The 25,076-nt window shown below is 41.0% G+C and overlaps 1 protein-coding gene across 2 annotated transcripts; it reads right to left on the bottom strand.

The window, feature by feature from the left end:
- Positions 1-3,705: 3,705 nt before the first annotated feature.
- On the bottom strand, positions 3,706-24,202 carry LOC135546412 (BICD family-like cargo adapter 1). 2 transcript variants are annotated; one of them, XM_064974824.1, is made up of 9 exons: positions 23,699-24,202; positions 19,871-20,086; positions 15,190-15,309; positions 14,781-14,927; positions 13,815-13,997; positions 9,729-9,899; positions 6,992-7,095; positions 6,593-6,713; positions 3,706-5,746 (listed from the first exon to the last, which is right to left on the bottom strand). In XM_064974824.1, exons 1-9 carry the CDS (start codon positions 23,948-23,950, stop codon positions 5,504-5,506), a joined length of 1,557 nt encoding a protein of 518 aa, XP_064830896.1. In that variant the 5' UTR covers positions 23,951-24,202; the 3' UTR covers positions 3,706-5,503. The 2 variants fall into 2 exon arrangements, with proteins under 2 accessions (XP_064830896.1, XP_064830897.1); XM_064974825.1 differs by lacking the exons at positions 19,871-20,086; positions 23,699-24,202 and adding an exon at positions 17,790-18,254.
- Between the last annotated feature and the right edge of the window lie 874 nt (positions 24,203-25,076).

Raw genomic sequence — 25,076 nt, 5'->3', positions numbered from 1 at the left:
ATACCTGCTACATATGAAGTTCAGATTACTTTTCCTTTATAAGACAGGCAGTTTAGTGTGTTTGCAGGGTGTTAATCGTTGATCCCACCTCAGGGTTATTTCAGCAGTATTACCATGGTGGGCTGGAGATCTCTATGCCTCATAAAGTACATTTGGTTTGGGGGTTATACAGCAGTCAGTGCAACATATTAAATTGAAAGGACTAAGGAAAGTAATGTAGACATGGTAAACAAAGCACAAGTCATAAAATTGGAGTTCAGAAGTGGCGAGAGACTATTATTAGACTGATCACGTTTAGTGGTACCTGCTGTGTTACATATGCAGTTTAGATGTCTCTCTCTCTCTCTCTGCTGGCTCTGGACAGCGAAACCCTGGCGGATCACATGACCGATACTGAGCTATGTGAGGGATGGAACAGAGAGAGAAGTTGCTAGTCTGCAGGAGTTGTCAGGGAAAAGGCCTTCCTTTATTCATCCACCATGAAAGGAACAACACGGCCCCTTTGTGGGTCCAGTCCTGTCTACTCTGTCGGAACAGAAACGTAGACACTGCCGTTGGCTCACATGCTCCCACAATAAAACACATGCTAAGATCTACAGTATGGTTCCAATGGCGTGTTGCTTTGCAGATGAGGCACTATCGTTTTGGTGCAATAAACCAAGTGTGGCTAACAAAGTGACTGATCTGCGGAAGCTACTTCCAGCCACTTCTCAATATGTCTTCTTCCTCTATCTTCATCAGTAAATGGAAGTTAAACAAACAGCTAACAGCTAACAGCCAACAGATAATGATATCATGAAGCAGGTGAGCATAACATCTTTATCTTGGTCCGACCACACACAGCCAATCATTCTAGATCTATTTTGTGGTGGTTTCACAAACGTCTTAAAGGTCCAATCAGCAGTTGAAACAATACTAAAGAGTACTCCCTGCCATTGTTTCGGTAAAAAGCTGAGGGATGGTCCACTCTCAAATTCATAGACAGAGCTATGGATGCAAGGACTGACCATCCATGATATGAAAATGATAGTTTTAACCATGTTTTGAGGCCATAAAGTGTTTGTTAATATTTACTTTGTTTACAAACATTGGAGTGAAACAAGCTTATATTTTGGGTTCTGATGGGGTACGACAGTTAAATTAAGCTCACAAGGCATTTACAAGTTATATTCTTCAAGAATCAATGGGTACATATAATTCAATAATATGTCCAAAAATAGATGTAGAAACTGCTGATTGCCCCTTTATTAAGTCCACTCCTGGGGGTTTGATATCCAAGCAGACCCTCTGCCAATAGCCTCACCTAAGGACGGTCAGAGACAGAGAGCACGGCCTGTACCTGACACCCATCTTTAATAAACAACAGTTGCCACATATCAGTGTTTTTCTTGTTGCTATTAACCTCCCTACATTCCTGTGTTCTGTCTTCCAACTGACTTAATCTATGAAAATAGCAAACAAGGCCTGAGATTGAAGCCCAACCACACAGGCCATGTATATGCTTTCCTTCTTTTATCCCACTCCAAAACACAGCCAGAAGTTTACTGCCTATCATGTTCCTGTCTAAACACCTCGTTATTCTGAGAGAGATGCCCCATTAGCTGCATACCAGAACATTGAAGCTACACTCTAAAAATAAAAAATTCCTGGAGTATCCTTTAAGGGTTCTTCCAATTGAAACTGTGAGGGAACCCCTATAAGTTCTTTGAAGAACCCTTTAAAAGGATCCTTGAATAACCTTTTGTGGTCAATTTTTGAACTACGCCCACTCCACTATTATTATAAATGTTTTAGTTGTCAGTGTTTATGATTTTAGTGACAAAGCAGAATAAAGTAGGGTCCTGTGTGGCTCAGTCGGTAGAGCATGGCGCTTGCAACGCCAAGCGTCGTGGGTTCGATTCCCGCTGGGACCACCCATATGTAAAAAGTAGTGGCCCCAGCCGACTTGTAAGTCGCTTTGGACAAAAGCGTCTGCTAAATGGGATATATTATTATTTATTATTATTAAAAAAATCCAAATATGAGGTAAGCTCCCAGCAGAGCCCCAAGTCCATTGGGTATATCCTCTGGCGTGTTGATGTTAATGTGTTGATGTTCTCTGTATAAAGAGCCAGAATGATTTAGCAGTGCATAGTGATCGAACAGGTTTCCTGTTATATTCATCAGAGGTGTAGGGAGGGGGAAGTCTGTGAATCCAAAAAATTGTACTTATACAGATGATTAACAAAAAATGCACATGACAGTATTCATACCTTGTTTTCTGTGGTGAATGTGAATGAAAAACACTATTTTGATAATGGTTTTCTTACACATACCTTGTCCATAATGTAGAGGCCTGTGGGATATTCATTGACGAGGTAAGGGAGGAGGATGGTAAATGTGATCTGCATAACATCTGCATAAATGGGAACTGCATTTGTATGCCTCTTCATCTATACACCTGCAGACACAGATACAAAAGTGAGCAGCTCAGTCATCTGCACACAATACAGCCAGCCAACATATTCTTATAGCCTACATATTATTAACTCTATTTTGTTCATTTTCTGTTTAAGAAAGATTTGCACAAATATGAAAAGATAGATTGTATCATCATACAAAACTATCAATTTAGATCATACAAAGGACAACACTTACCTTAAATTGAGACCTTTACATTTATCAGTTATGTGCCTGCACCTGCTGTCCTTTCAAATTCAAATCTAAATGTTTCAGTTGGTTAGCTCGGTTCCTGCAAGAACCCCCACCAACTAAGGAGGTTCCTCAAATAACATTTTAAGGGCAATTTTCAGTGCCTTGAACCTTAAGGTTCTTCAAAGAACCCTTGGTGAACCCCACATTTTTTAAATGTATAGTCTGCGATTCGAAAAACAACCCAACAACATCCCCAAGACATGTTTTGGTATTCAGCTGAGGGATGGTGCTGGAGAAATGTTTAACGCCTTTCAAATTCTTTAGGTTGTGATGAAAACATGTGTGCTAACCTCATAAGGCATTCCTAAGTCATTTTCTTCAAGAATCAACAGTTAAATATCAAGTATTGAAATGACCATTGAACAGATTCCCAGATCCCAGACTATTTCAGGTGAAACTGTGAACAATATGAAATCTATTGTAAGGATCAGTGGTGGTGTCGGAACAGAATAGAACAAGACGTATAGATCCAGGTTGTAATACACACCCTTATTATGAGCCTGGCCAGGCCAGAGGGGTATAATTCAAAGCAGGATCAAGAATTAGCCAGACAACTTTTATAAGCAACCAGAAATGACTATTGATTTTCTGGGTCATTAAGAAAGTTAAACTTAGATATATGTTTTTGGTTGTTGAGTCAATTAGACCCTGCTCACTTCAAGTTTATCTTTCCAAAAAAGTTATTTCAGAATATTTAGCAGATGGGCCTTACTGGTATGCAGTGCCGATGAAATAAATACTTCCAAATCTGAATACTTCTACAGTACATTTCTTACATATAGCAGATATAGTTTTGAGAAAATCGAATGTGTTACAATATTATGTTTTAAAATGTATTCTTCATCTTTCAAGTTTGACCTGAAATGATTTAATGTTTTTTCAAGGTGAAGATGCTTCTATATGGAGTTAATGTGGATAACCAGCTTTATCTTGTAGGCCTATGCGATGTATGCAACAAAGTATTTCATGCAGTCCATGCAAACTATCAATCAAAGGCATTAGCATATTAAGTACTGTTTAAAACATGACTTTATTTTCAGTGTAAAGGACATTCTGTGTTCACTAATACATATATAGTATAGAGTATAGTATATAGTATAGATTTTTTGTTTATTTAACTAGGCAAGTCACTTACTATTTACATAAACACCATCTACATACAGAATACATCAACTACATACATCATGACACACAACAACATGCATGGACTTTGATAACATTCATATATTACAACAATAAGTCATATGAATCTAGAGTTTTGCTATACTTCTTCAGCAATGACAGGTGCAAGTACTAGACGTTTCAGTCATTCAATCAACATTGTCCTGTGTTTTTACTAAATCAAATCATCTGAGGACATTCTGATTCTGTCAATAAAACATAAATGAAAATAAACAATTAGCAAATGTTGATGAACAACAGCACCAACTTACATCATGTATTGACAGCATATTGCATGCATTCGGTCCATTAGATTATTCTGGTACTTTGATCAAAATACCTTATATGACCTTATATGACCTGACCATCCTAGTTAGAGTTGATCTATATCATTGATCTATATTGATCTATATTGCACCCTTCCCCCAAAATGTCCCCTTCAGTAGTGTGGCAAAAACTAAGGCACATAAGGGAAGAATGCAATGCAAGAATGCAAAATGCATTTTGGACATATTTCATAATGTATCTAGTTCCCACAACATTTCATGACATTCTGTAGATGATTGGTTTATTTATGAGCACCAATTTTGTATTTGGTTATGTTCTACTAAGGCCTGTTATCTATGAATACATAATGGCAAACATTTTGCATCGACAGCAGGCAACATTTAATCTTATTACATCTTTTGAAAAGACTGTAGTGAGTGGAATATCACTTATATCTGGATCCTCTGTGTTTCTAAAAATCTAAATATTTACAACATTCATTATGTGCAATGACTGGAGTCCAGTCACTCTATCAACTTGCTTGGATGAAATAATTAGTCTGAGCAAATACTGTCAGTATTCTTTCAAACATTGACATTCACACATACATTTACAATCTCGGGCATCAATGACTTCATTATAAGGCAGAAGACGGACACAACTTCTAAGCATCTTTCGTTGTCGTAACTCTCACCATCCGAGTGTGTGACTCCCTGGCCATGCTAGCAATTACTATCCTAGTGTGTGACTCCCTGGCCATGCTAGCAATTACTATCCTAGTGTATGACTCCCTGGCCATGCTAGCAATTACTATCCTAGTGTGTGACTCCCTGGCCATGCTAGCAGTTACTATCCGAGTGTGTGACTCCCTGGCCATTCTAGCAGTTACTATCCAAGTGTGCGACTCCCTGGCCATGCTAGCAGTTACTATCCAAGTGTGCGACTCCCTGGCCATGCTAGCAGTTACTATCCAAGTGTGCGACTCCCTGGCCATTCTAGTATTTACCATTCTAGATGCTTTTTAACCTGCTCTAACATGATTTGAATGTTCTTAGGTTATTCTCAGTGACAGTGGGGAAACTACTGTCTACTTACTGATAACTCTTTGTCCATTAGGGCTCTTATCTGGTCCTTGTTTCCAACACACCATGGTCTTGAATTCTAATACTCTACTGAAGTCTACTATATAACATTGCTGAGTGTTCAGCCTGTCCTGTTTTGCTTGGTACTCTATCTACCAAGACTGATAGTTCCACTCAGTAGTGTTCCACCAGCTTGTTCTTGCCTTGATGACTCAACTCGCCTTCAATGGCCAGCTGGTCAAGACATTTCTGTGCTCTGTGCCAGTCCTCCAAGGTGAAGCAACAGACATTCCAGCTTACTATTTGCCTGGCTGTGTCGCCTTGCCCCGTCGAAGCCAGTTGCTCCAGGGGGACTGGGGCTTCTCTTGCCCAGCTTCTGAGGTCCAGGAAGCGGGGGAGGAGAAGGGCCGGCGGGGCCTGGTGGAGGTAGCTGTGCTGGGTCTCCTCCAGAAGGACATGGGGTTAGAGGCAGGCTTCTTCTCGACCTGCTCCAACTGCTGCTGGGTCCTCAGCTGCTGGTTGATGATGATCTGGATATCATCCTGTAGAAAACAAGTAAGAACATTACACCTCTGTTGATAATTTTTATTTATTTATTTCACCTTTATTTAACCAGGTAGGCTAGTTGAGAACAAGATCTCATTTGCAACTGCGACCTGGCCAAGATAAAGCGTAGCAATTCGACACATACAACAACACAGAGTTACACATGGAATAAACAAAACATACAGTCAATAATACAGTAGAACAAAAGAGCCAAATTACACTTTAGATACATTTTAAATGCAAAAGCTGGATATAACAAGATATTAAATACGCTTCTAATAGCATGAGGTTGAAATTGTGGGAAAGTTTCAATCGTCTTTATTGAACTGGTCAGTTCCAGTGAATGTGTTGCCATGTCTTCATATGACCACTAGAGGGAAGTAGTCACCAAGCAGATGGCCTGGCACTAGCACCATGACTCAGCAGTAGACGAGAGTAGTAGAGAGACTCTTCTAGTCTTGGCCACCTGTCGTTTTGTTCAGGTCCCTTCACTCCAACTTAGAGGGCTGTTTAAAGGTTGATGTGTCCCTAACACCAGTGAGGATACTATAGTTAAAGAGCAGTCTCTATGGAACACTAGAGTTCTGACTCTGTGACCAGCGATTAGATTACATTGAGACTATAGGAGGTGCCCTAAAGATAACAGGCTTAACAATATTTTCACAGAGTTTATGAAAGTGCCCTAATGTGTTACGAGAGTGCAAGAGAGGAGCAGAGGAAGGGAGAGACAGAAATAGGATAAAGAGAAATCCAGAGATGGAGAGAGAGAGAGAAAGAGAGACAGAGAGAGAGTGAGGGGGGTGACAGAAACAGAGACAGACAGAGAGACCGTGGAAACCCACCTGCCAGGCCTCTAGCTCCTGAGACAGCTCCAACTTGCGTTGTATAGCCTCCAGCAGCTGGTTGTTCAGACACATCATGTCATTCTTACTCCTCACCAGCTCCGCCTCCATCAGGTTCTTCCTGCCATGTTGTAACAGCGGGACAAACACATGTTAGGTCACAGTGACATCATCATAGATTCATAGCAAACAAATATGGCAATTTTCCGACGACAACCAAGCACAGGGACATATCTTACACTTACACATAAAATAGCATGAACTACGTATAAATGCAACATGTCATTTTAAGAATGACAAATGCTGTGTGAAAATTACATTGACGGAAATTACAGAGTGTAAATAATTCAATGATAATGACAGAAAATAACTAAACAATAAAGGCAAAACCACACCTACTTAGCTATGGCTTCATCTCTATCTCTGATGGCCTGTTGGGCCACCTCTACTTCATCCTGTCTGTTTCCGAGCCTCAGCCTCAGCTCAGCATTCTCTTCCTGGAGCTGGGAGATTTTAAAGGAGGGGAGAGGACAAGAGAGAATATAGTGAACTGAAACCAGAGTCCAATATAAGTAACTCCAATGTCTTGGGTTCAACTCCTGCTGTATCAAGAACTCATAACCAAAATGACCACAAGGTGGTGCACAAACCACACACACTGAGATGAGCCAATGTAACCACGACAAAAGCAGAGTATTCAGTGTCTGTGGTACTTAGTTATGCCCAAATTAGGTTAAAATTACATTAGAGGGCATAGTTTCTAGCCTGGGGTGACCTGCCACTCTATGAGTGAACACACAGGACAGGTGGGTGTTGTGTTATAAAACAGAAGCTCATGGTATTTACTGGACATTCAGAACTGTAGACTGACTGTCATTGTACCAAAAAAACCCTCTCACTCTCTCTCCAGCCCAGTCCCCAGCTCCTAGAGCCCCACACAAATAGACCAGCAACACAGAAACTCATTTTAATCAGTGGTGGAAAAAGTTCCTAATTGTCATACTTAAGTAAAGATACCTTAATAGAAAATGATCCAAGTATAAGTGAGTCACCCAGTAAAATACTACTTGAGTAAAAGTCTAAAAGTTTTTGGTTTAAAATATACTTAAGTATCAAAAGTAAATGTAATTGCTTAAATATACTTAAGTATCAAAAGCAAACGTAAAAGTATAAATGAATTAATTCCTTATATTAAGCAAAACAGGCGGCACAATTTCTTGTTTTTTTTAATTATCGATAACCAGCGGGACACTCCAACAATCAGACATTATTTAAAAACAAGCATTTGTGTTTAGTGAGTCCAGCAGATCAGAGGCAGTATAGAAGACCAGGGATGTTCTCTTGATAAGTGCATGAATTGGACCATTTTCCTGTCCTGCTAAGCATTCAAAATGTAACGAGCACTTTTGTGTGTCAGAGAAAATGTATGGCGTAAAAAGTACATTATTTTCTTTATGAATGTCAAAAATATAAATAAAGTACAGTACAGATAAAAAACTACTTCAGTAGTCCTTTCAAGTATTTTTACTTAAAAGTACTTTACACCACTGCTTTTGTCTAAATCTAAATCTCCATGGAACGCAGGCTTGACTGACACCTGATCTCTGTGTTAATGTCTCTGTCTCCGAGGGGATGAATCAGGACTTTGTTGTCAGGGCCGGCAATCCATGTGAGAACCCAGGCACTGCACTGAGGACTCTGAACAATGAGCCCTGGTGTGCTGGGCTGAGCAGACTGTAAGAGGTGGAGGTGATTTAGTATTATCTATGTATCAGTGTTGTCCTTGTTGCTGTAACTGTTGTCCATCTCATATTCAGGTCAGTTCTCCTGTAGACGATGTTCATTTTCATTTTTCATCTTCTGTTAGTGCTTTTTGTTTCATCCTTTGGTTATTTCCCTTTTTTGTCTGATATTATCATGATTTCACCAGTCTCGTTTCCCTTTCCCTCTCTATGACCAGTGTAGGCACTAAAACTAGGGGAAACAACACTTGCATTGTTTTGACAGGCACTTTCCTGGAAAAGTGGGGTTCCCAGTGGGAATAATAAACCTTACCTGCTGTGATCTGTGAAGCATTCAACATTCCCAACCACTCCTCTCCCAGATCGCAACCACAGGCTTCTAACAACAATGTCTCAACAGAGACGCAAACCAAAAACCACAGCACTGACATAACTCCAACGTCATCTGTCCTTATACCGGTCCATAGTATTGTATGACACAAACACAATAGCACCTTACAGGTAAGGTAGACTGTGGTGTTTCTGTCTTTCAACCTCTAACAACAGAGCATATATTAATTAAGTGGGGAAATTGAATAAAGGCTTTGCATTTAGGCCAGAAAGTGTATTTCTTTGCCATGTTTTTTTGCAGTGCCTTGTTGCATACAGGATGCATGTTTTGGAATATTTGTATTCTTCTTTTCACTCTGTTATTTTGGTCATTATTGCAAAGTCACTAAACTGAGGATGGATCAACAACATTGTTCTCCCATCACAGCCATTGGACTCTGTTTTAAAATCACCAATGACATCATGTTGACATCACTGAGCAGTTTCCTTCTTGTCCTGCAGTTCAGTTCAGAAAGATGACTAACGTTGATGTGGCTGGGTGGTTTAATACATCATCCAGAGCATAATTATTAACTTGACCATGCTTAAATAGTTATTCAATGTCTGATTTGCTATTGTTACCCATCTGCCAATTACTGCCTTTCATAATGAGGCATTTGAAAAGCTCCCTGGTCTTTGCAGTTGAATCTGTGCTTAAAATTCTATACTTGACTGGGGGACCTTACTGATGTTGTATGTATGGGGGACAGAGGAAGGAGTAGTTATTCAAAAATAAAGTCAACCCCTATTACTTGCATGTAACGCATTATGAGATTTGCTTCTTGTATTAATGGTTCTTGTATTGCTTCTTGTATCCCCCCCAAATGGATTTGGATGGATTGGATGGTAGGCACAGATCGACAAGAGCTTTTGATGCAGTTTTAGCACATTTGGGGATTTTAAGCATAACAACCTTTATTTATTCTATTAAAAAAAGCTACCCTGCCTACCCTGGCTGCACATCACTGGTTAGAGTTAGTTAGCTTGCCCTGGTTAGTGGCTTGGTTTCAAGGAAGACATCTCACCTGTGGGATGTGTGTGTGGTTGGCCAGTTTCTGAGCTAAACCCTTTAACTGTCGGAGCATGGCCTGCAGATCTCCTTCCTCCTGACCTTTAAACTCTGACCTCTCTGGAGTCTTCACTACCCGGATCAGGGGTCGCAGGAGCTCCATGATGGACAGAACCTCCTGGGTCATCTATTGGAGAGAGAATAGAGAGAAAGAGAGAGCGAAACAGAGAGATGAGATTAACATTTAAACTAAATCAAATTGTATTGGATAGAGTTTACAACAAAAACATTTTAACCCAGGTAAACCGGCCTAAACCTGTCCGCCTATAACAAGCAGTAGCACCGTGGCAAGGAGAAAACGCATTTGAAAGATAATAAGACTAATGATGTGACTATGGTGTGTTAGGTCAATAAGTTATGTGTTATTTTAACACTACAGTATGTGTAGCTCAAGACCACTGCATTATGATCAGCCTAAATTATGACTAGTCTTCTTTCCTTTCAAAAGTGTCAAACTCATTCCTTAGGAGAAAAGGTAAAAGAATAGTAAAAGTGGGTTAACAATATTAAAAAGTTGGGGATCCCATTTTCTTGAAATTTACACTTCTTAGGCTTAGATGACATCAGAGGAAGGAACATTGTGCAGGGCTGTGTTAATTATTTATATAACACGATGGTTGAGTCATATACAGTGCCATCGGAAAGAATTAAGATCCCTTGACTTTTTCCACATTTTGTTACGTTACATCCTTATTCTAAAATTGATTACATTTTTAAAAATCCTCAGCAATCTATACACAATACCCCTTAATGACAAAGCCAAAATATATTTGTAGAATTTTTTTGCAATACAAAAAATAAATACTTTATTTACATAAATATGAGATTCAAAAAATTTAGCTCAGGTGCATCCTGTTTCCATTGATCATTCTTGAGATGTTTCTACAACTAGATTGGAGTCCACCTATGGTAAATTAAATTGATTTGACATGATTCTGTCTATACAACGTCCCACAGTTGACAGTGTAGGTCAGAGCAAAAACCAAGCCATGAGGTTGACAGAATTGTCCGTAGAGATGCGAAACAGCATTGTGTCGAGGCACTGATCTGGGGAAGGGTACCAAAACAATTCTGCAGCATTGAAGGTCCTCAAGAACACAGTGGCCTCCATCATTCTTAAATTCTTAGAGCTGGTCGCCAGGCCAAACAGAGCAATCGGTGGAGAAGGGCCTTGGTCAGGGAAGTGACCAAGAACCCGATGGTCACTCTGACAGAGCTCTCTGTCAGAGAGCTTCGGGACAAGTCTGTGAATGTCCTTGAGTGGCCCAGCCAGAGCCCGGACTTGAACCTGATCGGACTTGAACCTGAACATCTCTGGAGAGACCTGAAAATAGCTGTGCAGCAACGCTCCCCACCCAACTTGACAGCGCATGAGAGGATGTGCAGAGAAGAATGGGTGAAATTCCCCAAATACAATGCTTGTAGTCTCGTACACAACAAGTATCGATGCTGTAATCATTGCCAAAGGTGCTTCAACAAAGTACTTAGTAAAGGGTATGAATACTTTAGTAAATGTAATATTTTCGTTTTTTATTGTTTATAAATTAGCAAAAATATTTAAAAAATGTTTTTTTGCTTCGTCATTATGGGTTATTGTGTGTATATTGATGAGTTGGGGGGAAAAAAACTATTGAATCAATTTTAGAAAAAGTCTGTAACAACAAAATGTGGAAAAGGTAAAGGGGTCTGAATACTTTCCGAAGGCACTGTACCTCACCTCACTACCTAATCGGTCTTTCCCTAGCGCTTTTATGAGTCATAGATCACAGTTTCTTTCTTTGAGACTACTGAGTTCTATAGGAAAAAACCTTCCATAGGTATAACCCCTTTAACACAAAACCTGACTGAATGTGTGTGTTCTCTGACAGTGAGCGGTGGAAAGACACATCTAGCTTATGTGGTTCAACCAAACAGGAAATGTAGGCTAGCGAATGACTCATGGGTGCACTAAAACATCAGTTTCCTGGTATGGAACAAAACAAATTGAAATAATGACAGAATCAGACAGTCAAAATGTGGTATAATTTGTCTCTTTCTTTCTTACCTTTTATGCTTGGTTTCAAGCATTCATTATCACAATGTTTCCTACTAATTGTACCCTGTACTCAGGAGATGTAATATGCCTCAGTAGCTAGCGGCAAAGCTCTTGCAAGAGGTAGGTACTGTACCATCACACAGAGTCACCAAGAACATATCCAGAATGTTATGTTGCTATGTATCATTCTTCCATTACAGTGTAGTGGGAATATTTAAGTGATCAACACAAAATATTTTGCATAGAGTTTCTGTAATACACATCATTTCCAGTGTTCAATTTGTGACACTCAAGGTGCAGACTGACGGTCACTAGACTTGACGCTGAGTGTTATTGATTATTCTCATATCTGTCGATAGTGATTGACGCCAGACTGGAGGTACAAGGGCAGAGGACACACGGATTATTCACTATTGTATTGATGACATTCTATGGACACTGTGCGATTCTGTAGAAGCTGACAAAGTTAATGCCTTTTTGTTTTGACTTCCTACAATTAGGATATGAAGGGCCTGTGTCCAAGAGGCTGGTGTTTAAAGAAGCTGGTGCAACTTGTAATCAAGTCCAAGAGGCTGGTGCAACTTGTAATCAAGTCCAAGAGGCTGGTGCAACTTGTAATCAACGAGATAGATTTTTGAAAGACTGCTATCCTTTTTGTTCACCTGGAAATTCCTTTTACATACCGTGAATGGACTTTGATTGCATATCTCTCTTTATCTTTCTAACACCTCATACTGTATACACTTTTTTAGAAAAAAAGGGTTCCAAAAGGGTTCTTTGTCTGTCCCCAAAGGAGAACCCTTTTTGGCTCCAGGTAGAACCCTTTTTGGTTCCATGTAGAACCCTTTTGGGTTCCATGTTAACCCTCTGTGGAAAGGGTTCCACATGGAACCTAAAAGGGTTTAACCTGGAACCAAAAGGTTACCATCAGTAACACACTACACCGCCAGGGACTCAAATCCTGCAGTGCCAGACGTGTCCCCCTGCTTAAGCCAGTACATGTCCAGGCCCGTCTGAAGTTTGCTAGAGAGCATTTAGATGATCCAGAAGAAGATTGGGAGAATGTCATTTGGTTAGATGAAACCAAAATAGAACTTTTTGGTAAAAACTCAACTCGTCGTGTTTGGAGGACAAAGAATGCTGAGTTGCATCCAAAGAACACCATACCTACTGTGAAGCATGGGGGTGGAAACATCATGGTTTGGGGCTGTTTTTCTGCAAAGGGACCAAGACGACTGATCCGAATAAAGGAAAGAATGAATGGGGCCATGTATCGTGAGATTTTGAGTGAAAACCTCCTTCCATCAGCAAGGGCATTGAAGATGAAAAGTGGCTGGGTCTTTCAGCATGACAATGATCCCAAACACACCGCCCCGGGCAACGAAGGAGTGGCTTCGTAAGAAGGTCCTGGAGTGGCCTAGCCAGTCTCCAGATCTCAACCCCATAGAAAATCTTTGGAGGGTGTTGAAAGTCCATGTTGCCCAGCAACAGACCCAAAACATCACTGCTCTAGAGGAGATCTGCATGGAGGAATGGGCCAAAATACCAGCAACAGTGTGTGAAAACCTTGTGAAGGCTTCTGTCATTGCCAACAAAGGGTATATAACAAAGTATTGAGATAAACTTTTGTTATTGACCAAAAACTTATTTTCCACCATAATTTGCAAATAAATTCATTAAAAATCCTACAATGTGATTTTCTGGATTTTTTTTCCACATTTTGTCTGTCATAGTTGAAGTGTACCTATGATGAAAATTACAGGCCTCTCTCATCACTTTAAGTGGGAGAACTTGCACAATTGGTGGCTGACTAAATACTTTTTTGCCCCACTGTATGTACTAAGAGTATGTATGCACCAAAGGGTATTAAACCCAGGATAAGTGTCCTAACCATTGCCTTTGTCTTATGTCTCTTATGTTCTATGCCCCTGTCTCTTATATCCGTGGTCCTCTGTATCTTATGCCCCAGGTCCCAGGTCCCATGTCTCCTAGTTTCTATATTGTTACCTGTTCTCTGTCTTGGCCCAAGCCCATGGTGTCCAGACTGGTCTCCAGCTCAGACAGTAGGGATGTGTTTCCATGGCTACTCCTGTACTGCAGAGAGACCTCCTCCTGCAGCTCCTCCACCTGGACCTGAAGCTGCTGGGAACGCCCCCTTGCAGCCGCAGCCTCCTGCCATGCCTCCGTCAGCTACCCACACACAGAGAGGGGCACACACACACACAGAAAAACACACAGAGGGAAACACACACAAAGAGAGATACATAAGGTCTGGTCAGTGTGATCTAAAATCAACCACATTATTCAAACACAATGAGATTCAGACCCCATCAGTCTGAGTATTGCAAAGCAGATCTAGCTCTAGAAACACACAAGTATACATAACATGCAAAAATGTCATCCATAAATCACATATTAGACAACATGTGCACAATATCAACATACAGTGCTATTGTAAAGTTATGTCAAAAATGTAAACTGACATGCCAGAGTTCAGCCTGGTGCAGAAACTCCACTATGGCCTGTGTGGAATCCAGCATTGCAAGTTGAAATGACATGTGACAATGGGAGGGATGAGTCTATTGTAAAGCAAAGTTCTCCGTAGATCAGAGGTTCCCAAACTTTTTATCCCCGGCCCCCCTTTCGCGCACCACGTCCATTTCAAAGGCATAAGCACTGTTCATGACACAAACTGTTCACACCCCTCTTGTGGCCAGAGAGAACATTTTGGAGGTTTAAAATTCATTTACTGCAATTCTACACATTTTGTCATGGGGTGCAAAGAAAATGTTCCCGTTTTAAAGCAAATGTTCTTGTAATTTTACACATCTTTTACACGTCACTCTGTTGTTAAACCCCAATTACCAACAGTGTATCCCAGGGTCACAGTCACTTAGACAAGTGTGCACTATTGACGTGATATTAGTGAGTAAACAAGGAGAAAGATACCAAAACTAAATTATGTGTGTATACCTGTTGGCTCTGCTGCTGGTTGTGTTGGTCCTGTAGAGTGGAGCGTGTGTGTAGGGAGGCCAGTCTGTCCCGTAGGTCTGCGTTCTCCTGACACACACTCTCCAGCTGTTCCTCTAGAGCCTGACCCCTCTGGGACAGACGCACCACCTGGACACACACAAGGAGCGAGACAAAGCGTGTCTGTGTGTTTTTGTTTAACAGTCCTTGTGGAGACCAGAAGTCTTCTGGTCTTTAGGGGTTAGGTTTAGGGTTACAAGTAGAGTTAGGATTAGAATTAAGGTTAGGGTTATGGTTAGATTTAGGGTTAGGGGTTAGAGGAAATAGGATTTTGGATGGGAATCAATTATTTGGCTCCCACAAGGATAGCAATGCAAAACTGTGTGTACGTGCGTGCGTGTGCGTAGCCTACCTGTTCACTCATGGCACTGAGCAGCTCCTCTTCCTGTGGTCTGTTATGGTGGCCTCTCTGACAGAGCTCCAGTTTCAGGGTCTGCAGTTGACTGGTCATTGCCCTCTCCACCTCCATCGCCTAGACCGCAGCACAGACAGACACCAGAGACAGGTATTAGATATACATAGAGAGACAGGGGAGGCAAGAGAAACAGGCACCAGGTTTAGGAGACATGAGATACCTTAGACTAAAATGGTAGAGACATTTAAGTCACTAGATATTAGATCCAGAGATACATATCTAAAATATAGACATAATACGAGGAAGTGTAATTTTAAATAAGTGAATCTGTATTATTGGTTGCTGTTAGCCACGCTGCAAATGGAAAACTAAGATCACATACTACAGTCAAAGGAATGGTTCTTGCCTCCAGCACATGTGCTTATGTTTTTGTTATAACAAAATAACTAGAAACATCTCTCTGTGGGACCAGTGTTCCATTAACTACCAGATGGCATAGTAAGCAATTATTGACATATGCCTACACAAAAGGTGCTATCTAGAACCTAAAAGTGTACTTTGGTTGTCCCCATAGGGGAACCCTTTGAAGAACCATTTTTGAATTCAGGTAGAACCCTTTTGAGTTCCATGCAGATCCCTTAACATAGATGGTTCAAAATGGAACCCAAAATAGTTCTATCTGGAACCAAAAAGGGTTATCCTATGGGGACAGCCGAAGAACCCTTTTGGAACCCTATTTTCTAAGAGTGTACCAAGAGAGTTGAGGAAAGTAAAAGTTCTCCCTTTCTAAAAAGGTTATATGCCATAGGTTCCAATGTAGAACTCATTTTGTGTAGTTGAATGAGCACTGACGGACAGAAACAAAAACAGGGGGCATGTAGACACACACTATAGGGGGAGTGGCAAGGATGCATGTTTGTGTCAGTCAGCCCCAGAGTCCCGCCCGCAGCTTATCTTGGAACGAATATGGACAATGGGGCAAGCGGCCCACTAGGAATCCACAGAGGGATGCTCCATTTTTTAGGGACACAAAATCAAATACAATACCCCCCTACTAAGGTACAAGACTTGGCCTTCCCTTGTCTAAACTATGATGCACATAGAAGCTGATTCCTACTGCAGTAGTAGACCCCCAAGAGCCCTCTCAGAGTGGTGGGACAAAGCATTCCCCTGGGATGGGAGGACTCATAGATAACATTAGCACACGCATCATGAGAGTAAACCCCTCAATGGAAAGAGTGATAGATGTATATCTTCTCCAATGATAGATCTTCCTGGCGCTTCCCTCTCTACACGGCGTGACGCTGTCTGAGTCAAAGGTCAAAAAAGGGGGCCTCAAATTGCGTGTCTAATTCTACATAAACGTAAATCAGGAGTGAGTGATATAACAGGTGCCATCACTGTGGAAATCAAAGTATATCCTGTTGGCAAAATCCCAAAGAAAAGTGCAGGTGTTTCAGGTTACAGAGTCATTTTATTGGTGTCTAAATCTAAAGTTGAAAACCTTAGCTAAACCCTTTTAGGCTCAATGTCTTTTTCACCTGTTTTCACATGATTCATCACACCAGTGATGAAAAAGCAATCTTATTAACTTCCTTGTTTGAGACATGTGCACTTGTTTCTTTCTTATGTTGGAAAAATAAATGATTTCCTTGAAGGCCTTTTCCTGTAAGTTAGATTGGACAATAACGTCATTTCTGAAAAGGTACTAACTAACTAGATGTTTAATCAACCAAGAGTTGTTCTCATTTCCAGCTTATCAAACCACAAACATACTCCCTTCAGAGTAACGTGTTCCTTCGCCAAAAGTATGTGTACATCATGTTATTTAAATGCAAGTGTTTGACTTGAGCTTCCACAGAACATCTGTATGAAGTACACTAGAACCAACAGAAGTGAATGCTAGACTCTGAGTGAAGCATTGTTCACAGAGGAATACGGATTAGGTATTCTGTGGAATAGTGAGGCCAAGATCCATCAAACCTTTTGTATCATGTCCATGTTCACATTCGAAACTGCTGACAGGATAGAGAATGTAATAAAAACAATGACACTGCCAGGCAGTCACAGATGTCTAAATACTAATTTCCTCTCACACTCAAATGTTTGAATAACCTTCATAGATGCAGCAAAAACCTGATAACGAACCAGTTTCTGACTGGCAAAGATCAACATAGTTTTCACACTTCCTTTACAACTGAGGTGAACAGCAACAGTAAGCATATCTAGTGGTCTCTAGAGATATTTATTAGCTGAAAGGGATTTCTGTTTTCCTGGTAGTGTGACCATAGGTTGTTTTATGGATGTTAGTTTAATACCTGGTAGTCAAGGTGATATATCGAAGCTCTTTGAGTGGTAACCTCCCTCCCCCTGATTCCTGTCATGCTCTGTCTAATTTCTCACACTACAGTTACACCCATCAGACCCTGGTAAAATAGAACCACTTCAACCACACATACAATCCCATTCAGGCACCGTTGTACACATACCCTATTGAAATCTCTCTTTAGGTACACTGATTGTATAGTTATACAAACCACCATTCAGATATTAAACACATCGATGCCCCCCCCCCTCTCTCTCACATACACACTCACCGCGCCAGGCAGTGCTGCACACCTGGAGAGAGGGGTACCACCACCACCGTTCACTACCACGTCCGGTAAGAAGACGTCAGCGACCGGACCGAGAGAAACACTCTTCAAACCTTTCCTCTCCACAACAACAGCTTCTGAAGTACTACTCTCTAGCTGTTCTTTTACTTTAAAATGTCCAGAGAACTCAGAGTCATCCATGGTGGAAGCCAGTCAGCAGAATAAACCCACTTCTCTCCACTTCCTCCTCTGCCAGAACTCAGATAGAGAGCTCCTGTAAATATAATGTTTTCTGCCCCTTTTGGAATTCTGGAAGACTGTGAGTGATAAATGAAAATACGTCCTCTACATCTTCTGACCACAGGGTGGTGACGATCATGGTTCCTCTATCTGAACTGAAGAATACTGAGCAGACAAAGGGAGGTTGTGCTTTTTTCCATTGACTTATGTCCATGCACTGGAATGAAGTTAGATATTCAACTTCCACACTTAAGACAAGCACAGAGTCCAGGTGGTTAGTCATGTGTTTCACTAACTGTAAGTTTACGTCACAATCATAAAATTCAACAATGCAAAACAACATCCTTGTTGTTAGTTGGCACAGAACTAGTCTAGCGGCCCACTCAAGGTTGCTAGCCTAGTACACAATTGCCTATTATTTAGCCAATCAGTTCTTCTACTGTACCTACAAAACTGATAAGAGACTATAAAATACCTAATTGACTGCAACGGAAAGCTTCCAGTCTTAGGTATTATGGTTTTCACCTACACAGCATTTATAGGGATAACCCAGGACCTCACCTTTACAAAAAAAGTGTTGTAGGGTTAGTATTAGGTATCACTGTGGATATAGTTATAATAAAGTAAACATGAGTCACATTGAAGCATGAGTACACAGCCTGACAGCTGTGGTTTTCCAATCACGTGGTCTAGGTCTTCTACAGCTCAGAGCCACATGGCTCAGTATACAATTAATTCCAGTGATGACAGATACAATTCATAGACCAATTTCAGATATGAGACTTTTCCCAAGGTCCACTGATGTCTCCCTGCTCTGAAGACCTGGACCACATTCAAATTGAGTTGATATTCTTTCAGTCCCACTCCCTACTCCTCTTTATAAAATGTTGGCATCCACTCCTATAGCCTCCCAGCTAGATGGGTTGCCTTTAGGCTGTACCTTAATGACATTCACGTTAGAAGATCCTGACCTTTCACCTGATCCTGAACTGTTGAAGTGGTTTCACTTAATCACAGGTTTGTTTTTTATCTACAATTTATTGCTTATATGTACAGTCTGTGTATTACTTAGCTACTATTACTATGTATTACCTAATATCTGTGGCCTTGCTTTATACAGCGGTAGTCTTAGTACAGTCCATTTATTTTCAGTAGGTAGATTGGGTAACACCCCACCTGATCGCTGTTGGCGCTATCCCCAGGCATAGAGTGGTTAGGTTTCACTAAGGTTAATGTGTTACTACAATGACTGGCTTTTATTTACTTCTGCCTTAATAGAGAAATATTTTCACATGTCACTTTATATGACCAAAATAACAAAGGGTCTTATATACAGCATTCTTTATTTTATTTAACCTTTATTTAACTAGGCATGTCAGTTAAGAACAAATTCGTATTTACAATGACGGACAACCAAAAGGCAAAAGTCCTCCTGCCAGGACGGGGGCTGGGATAAAAATATATATATATATAGGACAAAACACACATCACGATAAGAGAGACAACACTACATAAAGAGAGACCTAAGACAACAACATAGCATGGCAGCAACACAACATGACAACAACATGGTAGCAGCACAAAAAATGGTCCAAACATTATTGAGCACAGACAACAGCACATAGGGCAAAAAGGTTGAGGCAGCAATACATCACACAAAGCAGCCACAACTGTCAGTAGGAGTGTCCATGATTGAGACTTTGAATTAAGAGATTGAGATAAAAGGTTAGCCTTCCTTGCTGGGCTTATTGCTAGCAAATTAAATAAATGTAGTTTCAGTCGGTTTACGTCCATTTGTTGCTTAATGAACATGACCCAGGTGTGAAGGGGTGGTAGGTACTCACGGTGCTGAGCTGTTCTCTGAGGCGCTGGGTGTGTTCTGCGTCTTCCTCCTGGGCCCTGGTCTTGTCCCTCTCTGCGTCGGTGAGGGCCTGGGTCAGCCTGGCCACCTGGCCACTCAGATCCCTCATGTCTCTCTCCAGGTCCCCAACCTGGCTCACCCACCCAGACTGGCACCCCTCCAGCTTCAACCGCAGATCATGCCTGCTCTGCTCCAACTCCTGTGGGCAACACATAACAAACAGATGGGCACAGTGAATGCGTGCCAATGGGGGTCTCTTTGGTCTGTGATTAGGATACTACCACTGCTATTTCATTCTAATCCATGATATTACTGAAAGAGAACATTAAGAGTATTTGTTCAGTAGCTATTGCTGTGTTATTACTGTGTACTTATTGAAGATAGGTGATGCATAATTGGTATTTCAAAAGTCTGGTACACCTCTGTTATTTTTTTATTGTAACTATAAACTCTACAGAGCTCACAGCATTGAAGACCAGACATGGTTAGACTATGACATAATGACAAGTGTGTAATATACTTTCTGTAATAGAAACTATAATTATTTCATAATAGTAAACCAATAAATCAGTTTGGTGACTGGTCTATATAATATTCCATGTGTTTGCCCCTCTGATGCCTAGACAGCCCTACATTAGATCTATCCATCCACACAGACAGCAGTAAAACTGTCTCTGAAACATCTCCTAATGTGGATTCATCCCTGGCTGTTAAAGACACTTATTGGATCTAGGAAAGCTACAGCTGTCACGTTCTGACCTTCATTTCCTTTGTTTTGTCATTATTTAGTATGGTCAGGGCGTGAGTTGGGGTGGGCAGTCTATGTTTGTTATTCTATGATTTGGGTATTTCTATGTTTCGGCCTCGTATGGTTCTCAATCAGAGGCAGGTGTCATTAGTTGTCTCTGATTGAGAATCATACTTAGGTAGCCTGGGTTTCACTGTGTGTTTGTGGGTGATTGTTCCTGTCTCTGTGTTTGCACCAGATAGGGCTGTTTAGGTTTTCACATTTCTTGTTTTGTTAGTTTGTTCATGTGTAGTTGCTTTATTAAAGTACCATGAATAGAAACCACGCTGCGTTTTGGTCCGCCTCTCCTTCACCGCAAGAAAACCGTTACAAAAGCCCTCTCTGGGAAGCTTATAAAATTCCATACAGCATTGCAGTAAGAGAAAAATTGTAAATCTGAGAGACTGGGTGACAACCGTAACTACATTATTTCATGGGGAGGGGGGGGTCAATTTTTTTCCTTCCACTCATACAGGAGCAATAAAGGCCTAGTTCACACATTTTGTGATTATTATGACTTATTTTATTTTGATATATCAGGGGGTGCCGCAGCAGCCTCAGCACCCCTACTTCCCACGGCTATTTATGAATTAATACTCTCCAGATACAGACAGGGCATCATATGTTTCCGGTGGTGTTTACTACATGGTCAGGCCTAATGGGAATGAGGGTGCAACAAACTGCAGATGGCTCGAACTAAACCTGTCAAGGACTCAACAAGTACGGAAGGTGCACAAACAACAGAATGTGCTTGTTTTGTTCCTGAGAAGCTAGACAGACATTTGAGGAAGATGCAGACTGCAGGTGTAACACCCTTCCCTACCTGATGTTGGATTAAAGTTATATGCTTTTCCTCACATGGAGCGAGCAATTTATTGAATAAATCTCTGTGCTGTTTTAATGCGATGTCCATATTAATTAGCAACCCAGTGAGGGGAAAAGGGTGCGTGGAACTCAGGCTTATCACACAAACACAAAAGAGCTATTCAGAGAGCAGAGAAAGAGTGCAGTGTTATAACATTGGCCTTTGTTTTACGGGGAAGCTCAGACTCAGTACATTCTTATGACATCTCCTTTGAAGAGGGAAGTGCTAGCCTCCTTAGATGATGGTCTTATTGGCTGTAGACCCCTAAGAATACAAGATCCATCCACCTATAACATGTTTGTGAATATTTTCAAAGGCCTACCTAAAAACCTTCCATTCTTTCTCAAGCCACAGGTGAACCTGAAGTTTAATAATTTGGGTGAAATTGCGCTGCTTTATAATTGCCTATTTATACATTGTATAATAAAGACTTGCATGATGTAAAGACTGTGAGGGAAAATGTTACATTTGTGCTTTTCTAATAACCAATTAGATTGGGTTCATGCAAGTGACTGATTGATCGTGCCTGGGAGGAATTCTCACTATCGTAAAAGAAATTTGGCAGTACGCCCAGAACATTGCTTTGAGAAACGAAAGGGGTATCTCAGTTTCAAGGTCTCAGCTTGGAGAAAAGAAGCCTTGAGGTATTGGTCGGTCACAGACAGGAACCAAACGTTAACGATGAATTAATGATGAATAATGAATAATGTAAATCACGCAAATATAACTTGTCCGTGTAAGCAGTATATGAGAGAACTAACTGGACTGCCCCGGCAGAGCTCCCGACCGACGTGTACTATGGTGCATTAAGATGGTTGGAACCTCTCCAGCATGCTGATAATAAATAATTATTCATTTAAGACTGACTTCAGGTGTCCCTGCTGGTAATTTCCACAACTATTTGTTTGTTGTTGTTTACCTTGAATGATATGTCAACACATAGCAAATAAAATACAATTTTATTGGCCATGTACAGGGGTTCCAAAACTGTTCTCCGGCTGTCCCCATAGGAGAACCCTTTTTGGTTCCAGGTTGAACCCTTTTGGGTTCCATGTAGAACAATTTGTGAGAAAGGGGTTCTACCTGACACCAAAAAGGATTCTTCAAAGTTTTTTTATTTAATTTTTTCATTTCACCTTTATTTAACCAGGTAGGCCAGTTGAGAACAAGTTCTCATTTATAACTGCGACCTGGCCAAGATAAAGCAAAGCAGTGCACGAAAACAATGACACAGATTTACACATGGGATAAACAAACATACAGTCAACAACACAATAGAAAAATCTGTATACATTGTGTGCAAATTAAGTAAGGGGGTAAGACAATAAATAGGCCAATAGTGGCGAAGTAATTACAATTTACACTGGAGTGATATATGTGCAGATGAGGATGTGCAAGTAGAAATACTGGTGTGCAAAAGAGCAGAAAAGCAAAAACAAATATGTGGATGAGGTAGGTAGTTGGTTGGATGGGCTATTTACAGATGGGCTGTGTACAGCTGCAGCGACCAGTAAACGGCTCTGACAGTTGACGCTTGAAGTTAGTGAGGGAGATATGGTGCGCGCTAAATAGCGTTTCAATCGGTGATGTCACTTGCTCTGAGACCTTGAAGTAGTGGTTCGCCACGCCTTTTGTGGAACGATGGGTAACCATGCTTCGAGGGTGACTGTTGACGTGTGCAGAGCGTCCCTGGTTCGCGCCCAGGTCGGGGCGAGGGGACGGACGTAAAGTCTATGCTGTTAAAGGTTCAGCGAAATGCACATTCTATCAATGGCTGTTGGTTGATTCTCTGTCTGGAATGATTAGAAAAGGTAGAAACCAGTATCCTACATAACTATTATGTTATATTTCTCCCAGTGATGAATTACGTTTCCTGTCACATAGTCGGATGAGAAATGTAAAAAAAATGAGGAAAAAAACCTACCCTAAATATTGTTTTTAATAAACCCTATCAAAATAAATCTTGAACAATAGTTTATAAATTGACTCATTTCATAGGCCTACTTTTCAAGATCTAAATTAGATGCGCTTTGTGATTCATGTTTTCATTAAATTTCAGATAGGAACAAGCGCGCATATTACACTTTCACTGGAGCGACCACAACAACCTTCATCATCTCGTACAACACACAGGGCTGCTTTTAACCCTTTACTCTTACCTCAAGTTTGTATGCATACTGTTCATTAAGTTTGTCGCTCTGTTCTTTCAACTGACGATTTTCCAAAAGCAATGCATTTCCCAACTGGGCCGCCAAAAGGACTTCTTCCTCCTTTTGTTTCAAAGCAGCTAAAAGTTGATTGGGGTCTTGATAATCAGATATTTCTCCCGCATCATAATCAAAATAAAAACCATCCTCCAATTCCACTTTCATCTTCTTCGGTTTGAAACTCCATTCACCAAGTCGATCCATAGCTCCTGATTTAATGGAAATAGCCACATAATAATATATTACATTTAAAATCTAAAAAACTAAAATGGTGGCATATTTGCCAACTCAGTCATTCAGATCCATTCCAATAACTATTTAGCAGTTACCTATGCCCCAGTGCGCAGCCTGTGCGCAAATGAACCTGTGGTTTGACAAGGCGGTCTCCAATATGATGCGAGTGAAAGTAGGCTGGTCCCCAGAGAATCCATTGCACCTACTTAAACCTGCGCGTCTGATGCGTCGCTGTGCAACAGTTACCTCCCCGAAGTCTGTTTGTACCACCATAAACATATACATTTGACAAGTCAAATCAGTTACTGCCCCTTGCAATAAAAGTGCGCTAGCCTAACATCTTACTCCAAATTAGAAAATGGTGTATTATTGTTCAATGACTGACTAAATCAAATTGCTGTTCAATTGGCCTAACTGTGGAAGAGTAGCCTATTAGATACAGAGTATTAGATATTTGTTGACCTTCCCTCTCCCACTTTTTCATGATGCCTCTGTCTCAGGTATGTTCTCTTTCATGCCAGTGAGGCACTCCTTGAACAAATGGCACCCTGTGTGGACAGATCCAGAGTCCCAGCCTAGGCTGGGTTGCAGCCCTGCCTGTGTCTGCATGTGGAATGTGTCCCGCTCCTTTGTATAGGCGCTACCCTGGGGTAGCCACAAGGCTACAATAGCCACAAGGCTTCAGGGAGCAGGGGCCAGCAGCACCACAATAAAAGACACAGCATCCTGAAGTATTGGAACTGCCATTGTTCCAGGGCATCTGTATATATGGCAGGGCTCCTAAAGGGAGTGTGCCAAAAGCATGACAGGATGCCACACATGGGCCCTAATCACTAAATTTGGGGACTCAAGGACAAGGCTATACAGAGAGGTATCACAATATGAGGTCAACGAGGACACACTTATCCTTGCCTACTCAGAGTCAATGGTCTCTATAATAGACATCACAATCACATTGTTTGAAGGTAGCTCTCCAGGACAGGGTTGGAGAGCCCTGGTCTAGATCAATACATTATAGAAATGTAATTGTGGAACCAATTACTCACTTCCTACCAATAGCCTACCTGATAACCTCAGTTAACCATAAGCATAAAAA

This window comes from Oncorhynchus masou, chromosome 9, assembly GCF_036934945.1.
Source record: "Oncorhynchus masou masou isolate Uvic2021 chromosome 9, UVic_Omas_1.1, whole genome shotgun sequence".
In the NCBI taxonomy this organism is placed as follows: Eukaryota; Metazoa; Chordata; class Actinopteri; order Salmoniformes; family Salmonidae; genus Oncorhynchus; species Oncorhynchus masou.
This window is presented reverse-complemented; position numbering and strand designations above follow the sequence as displayed.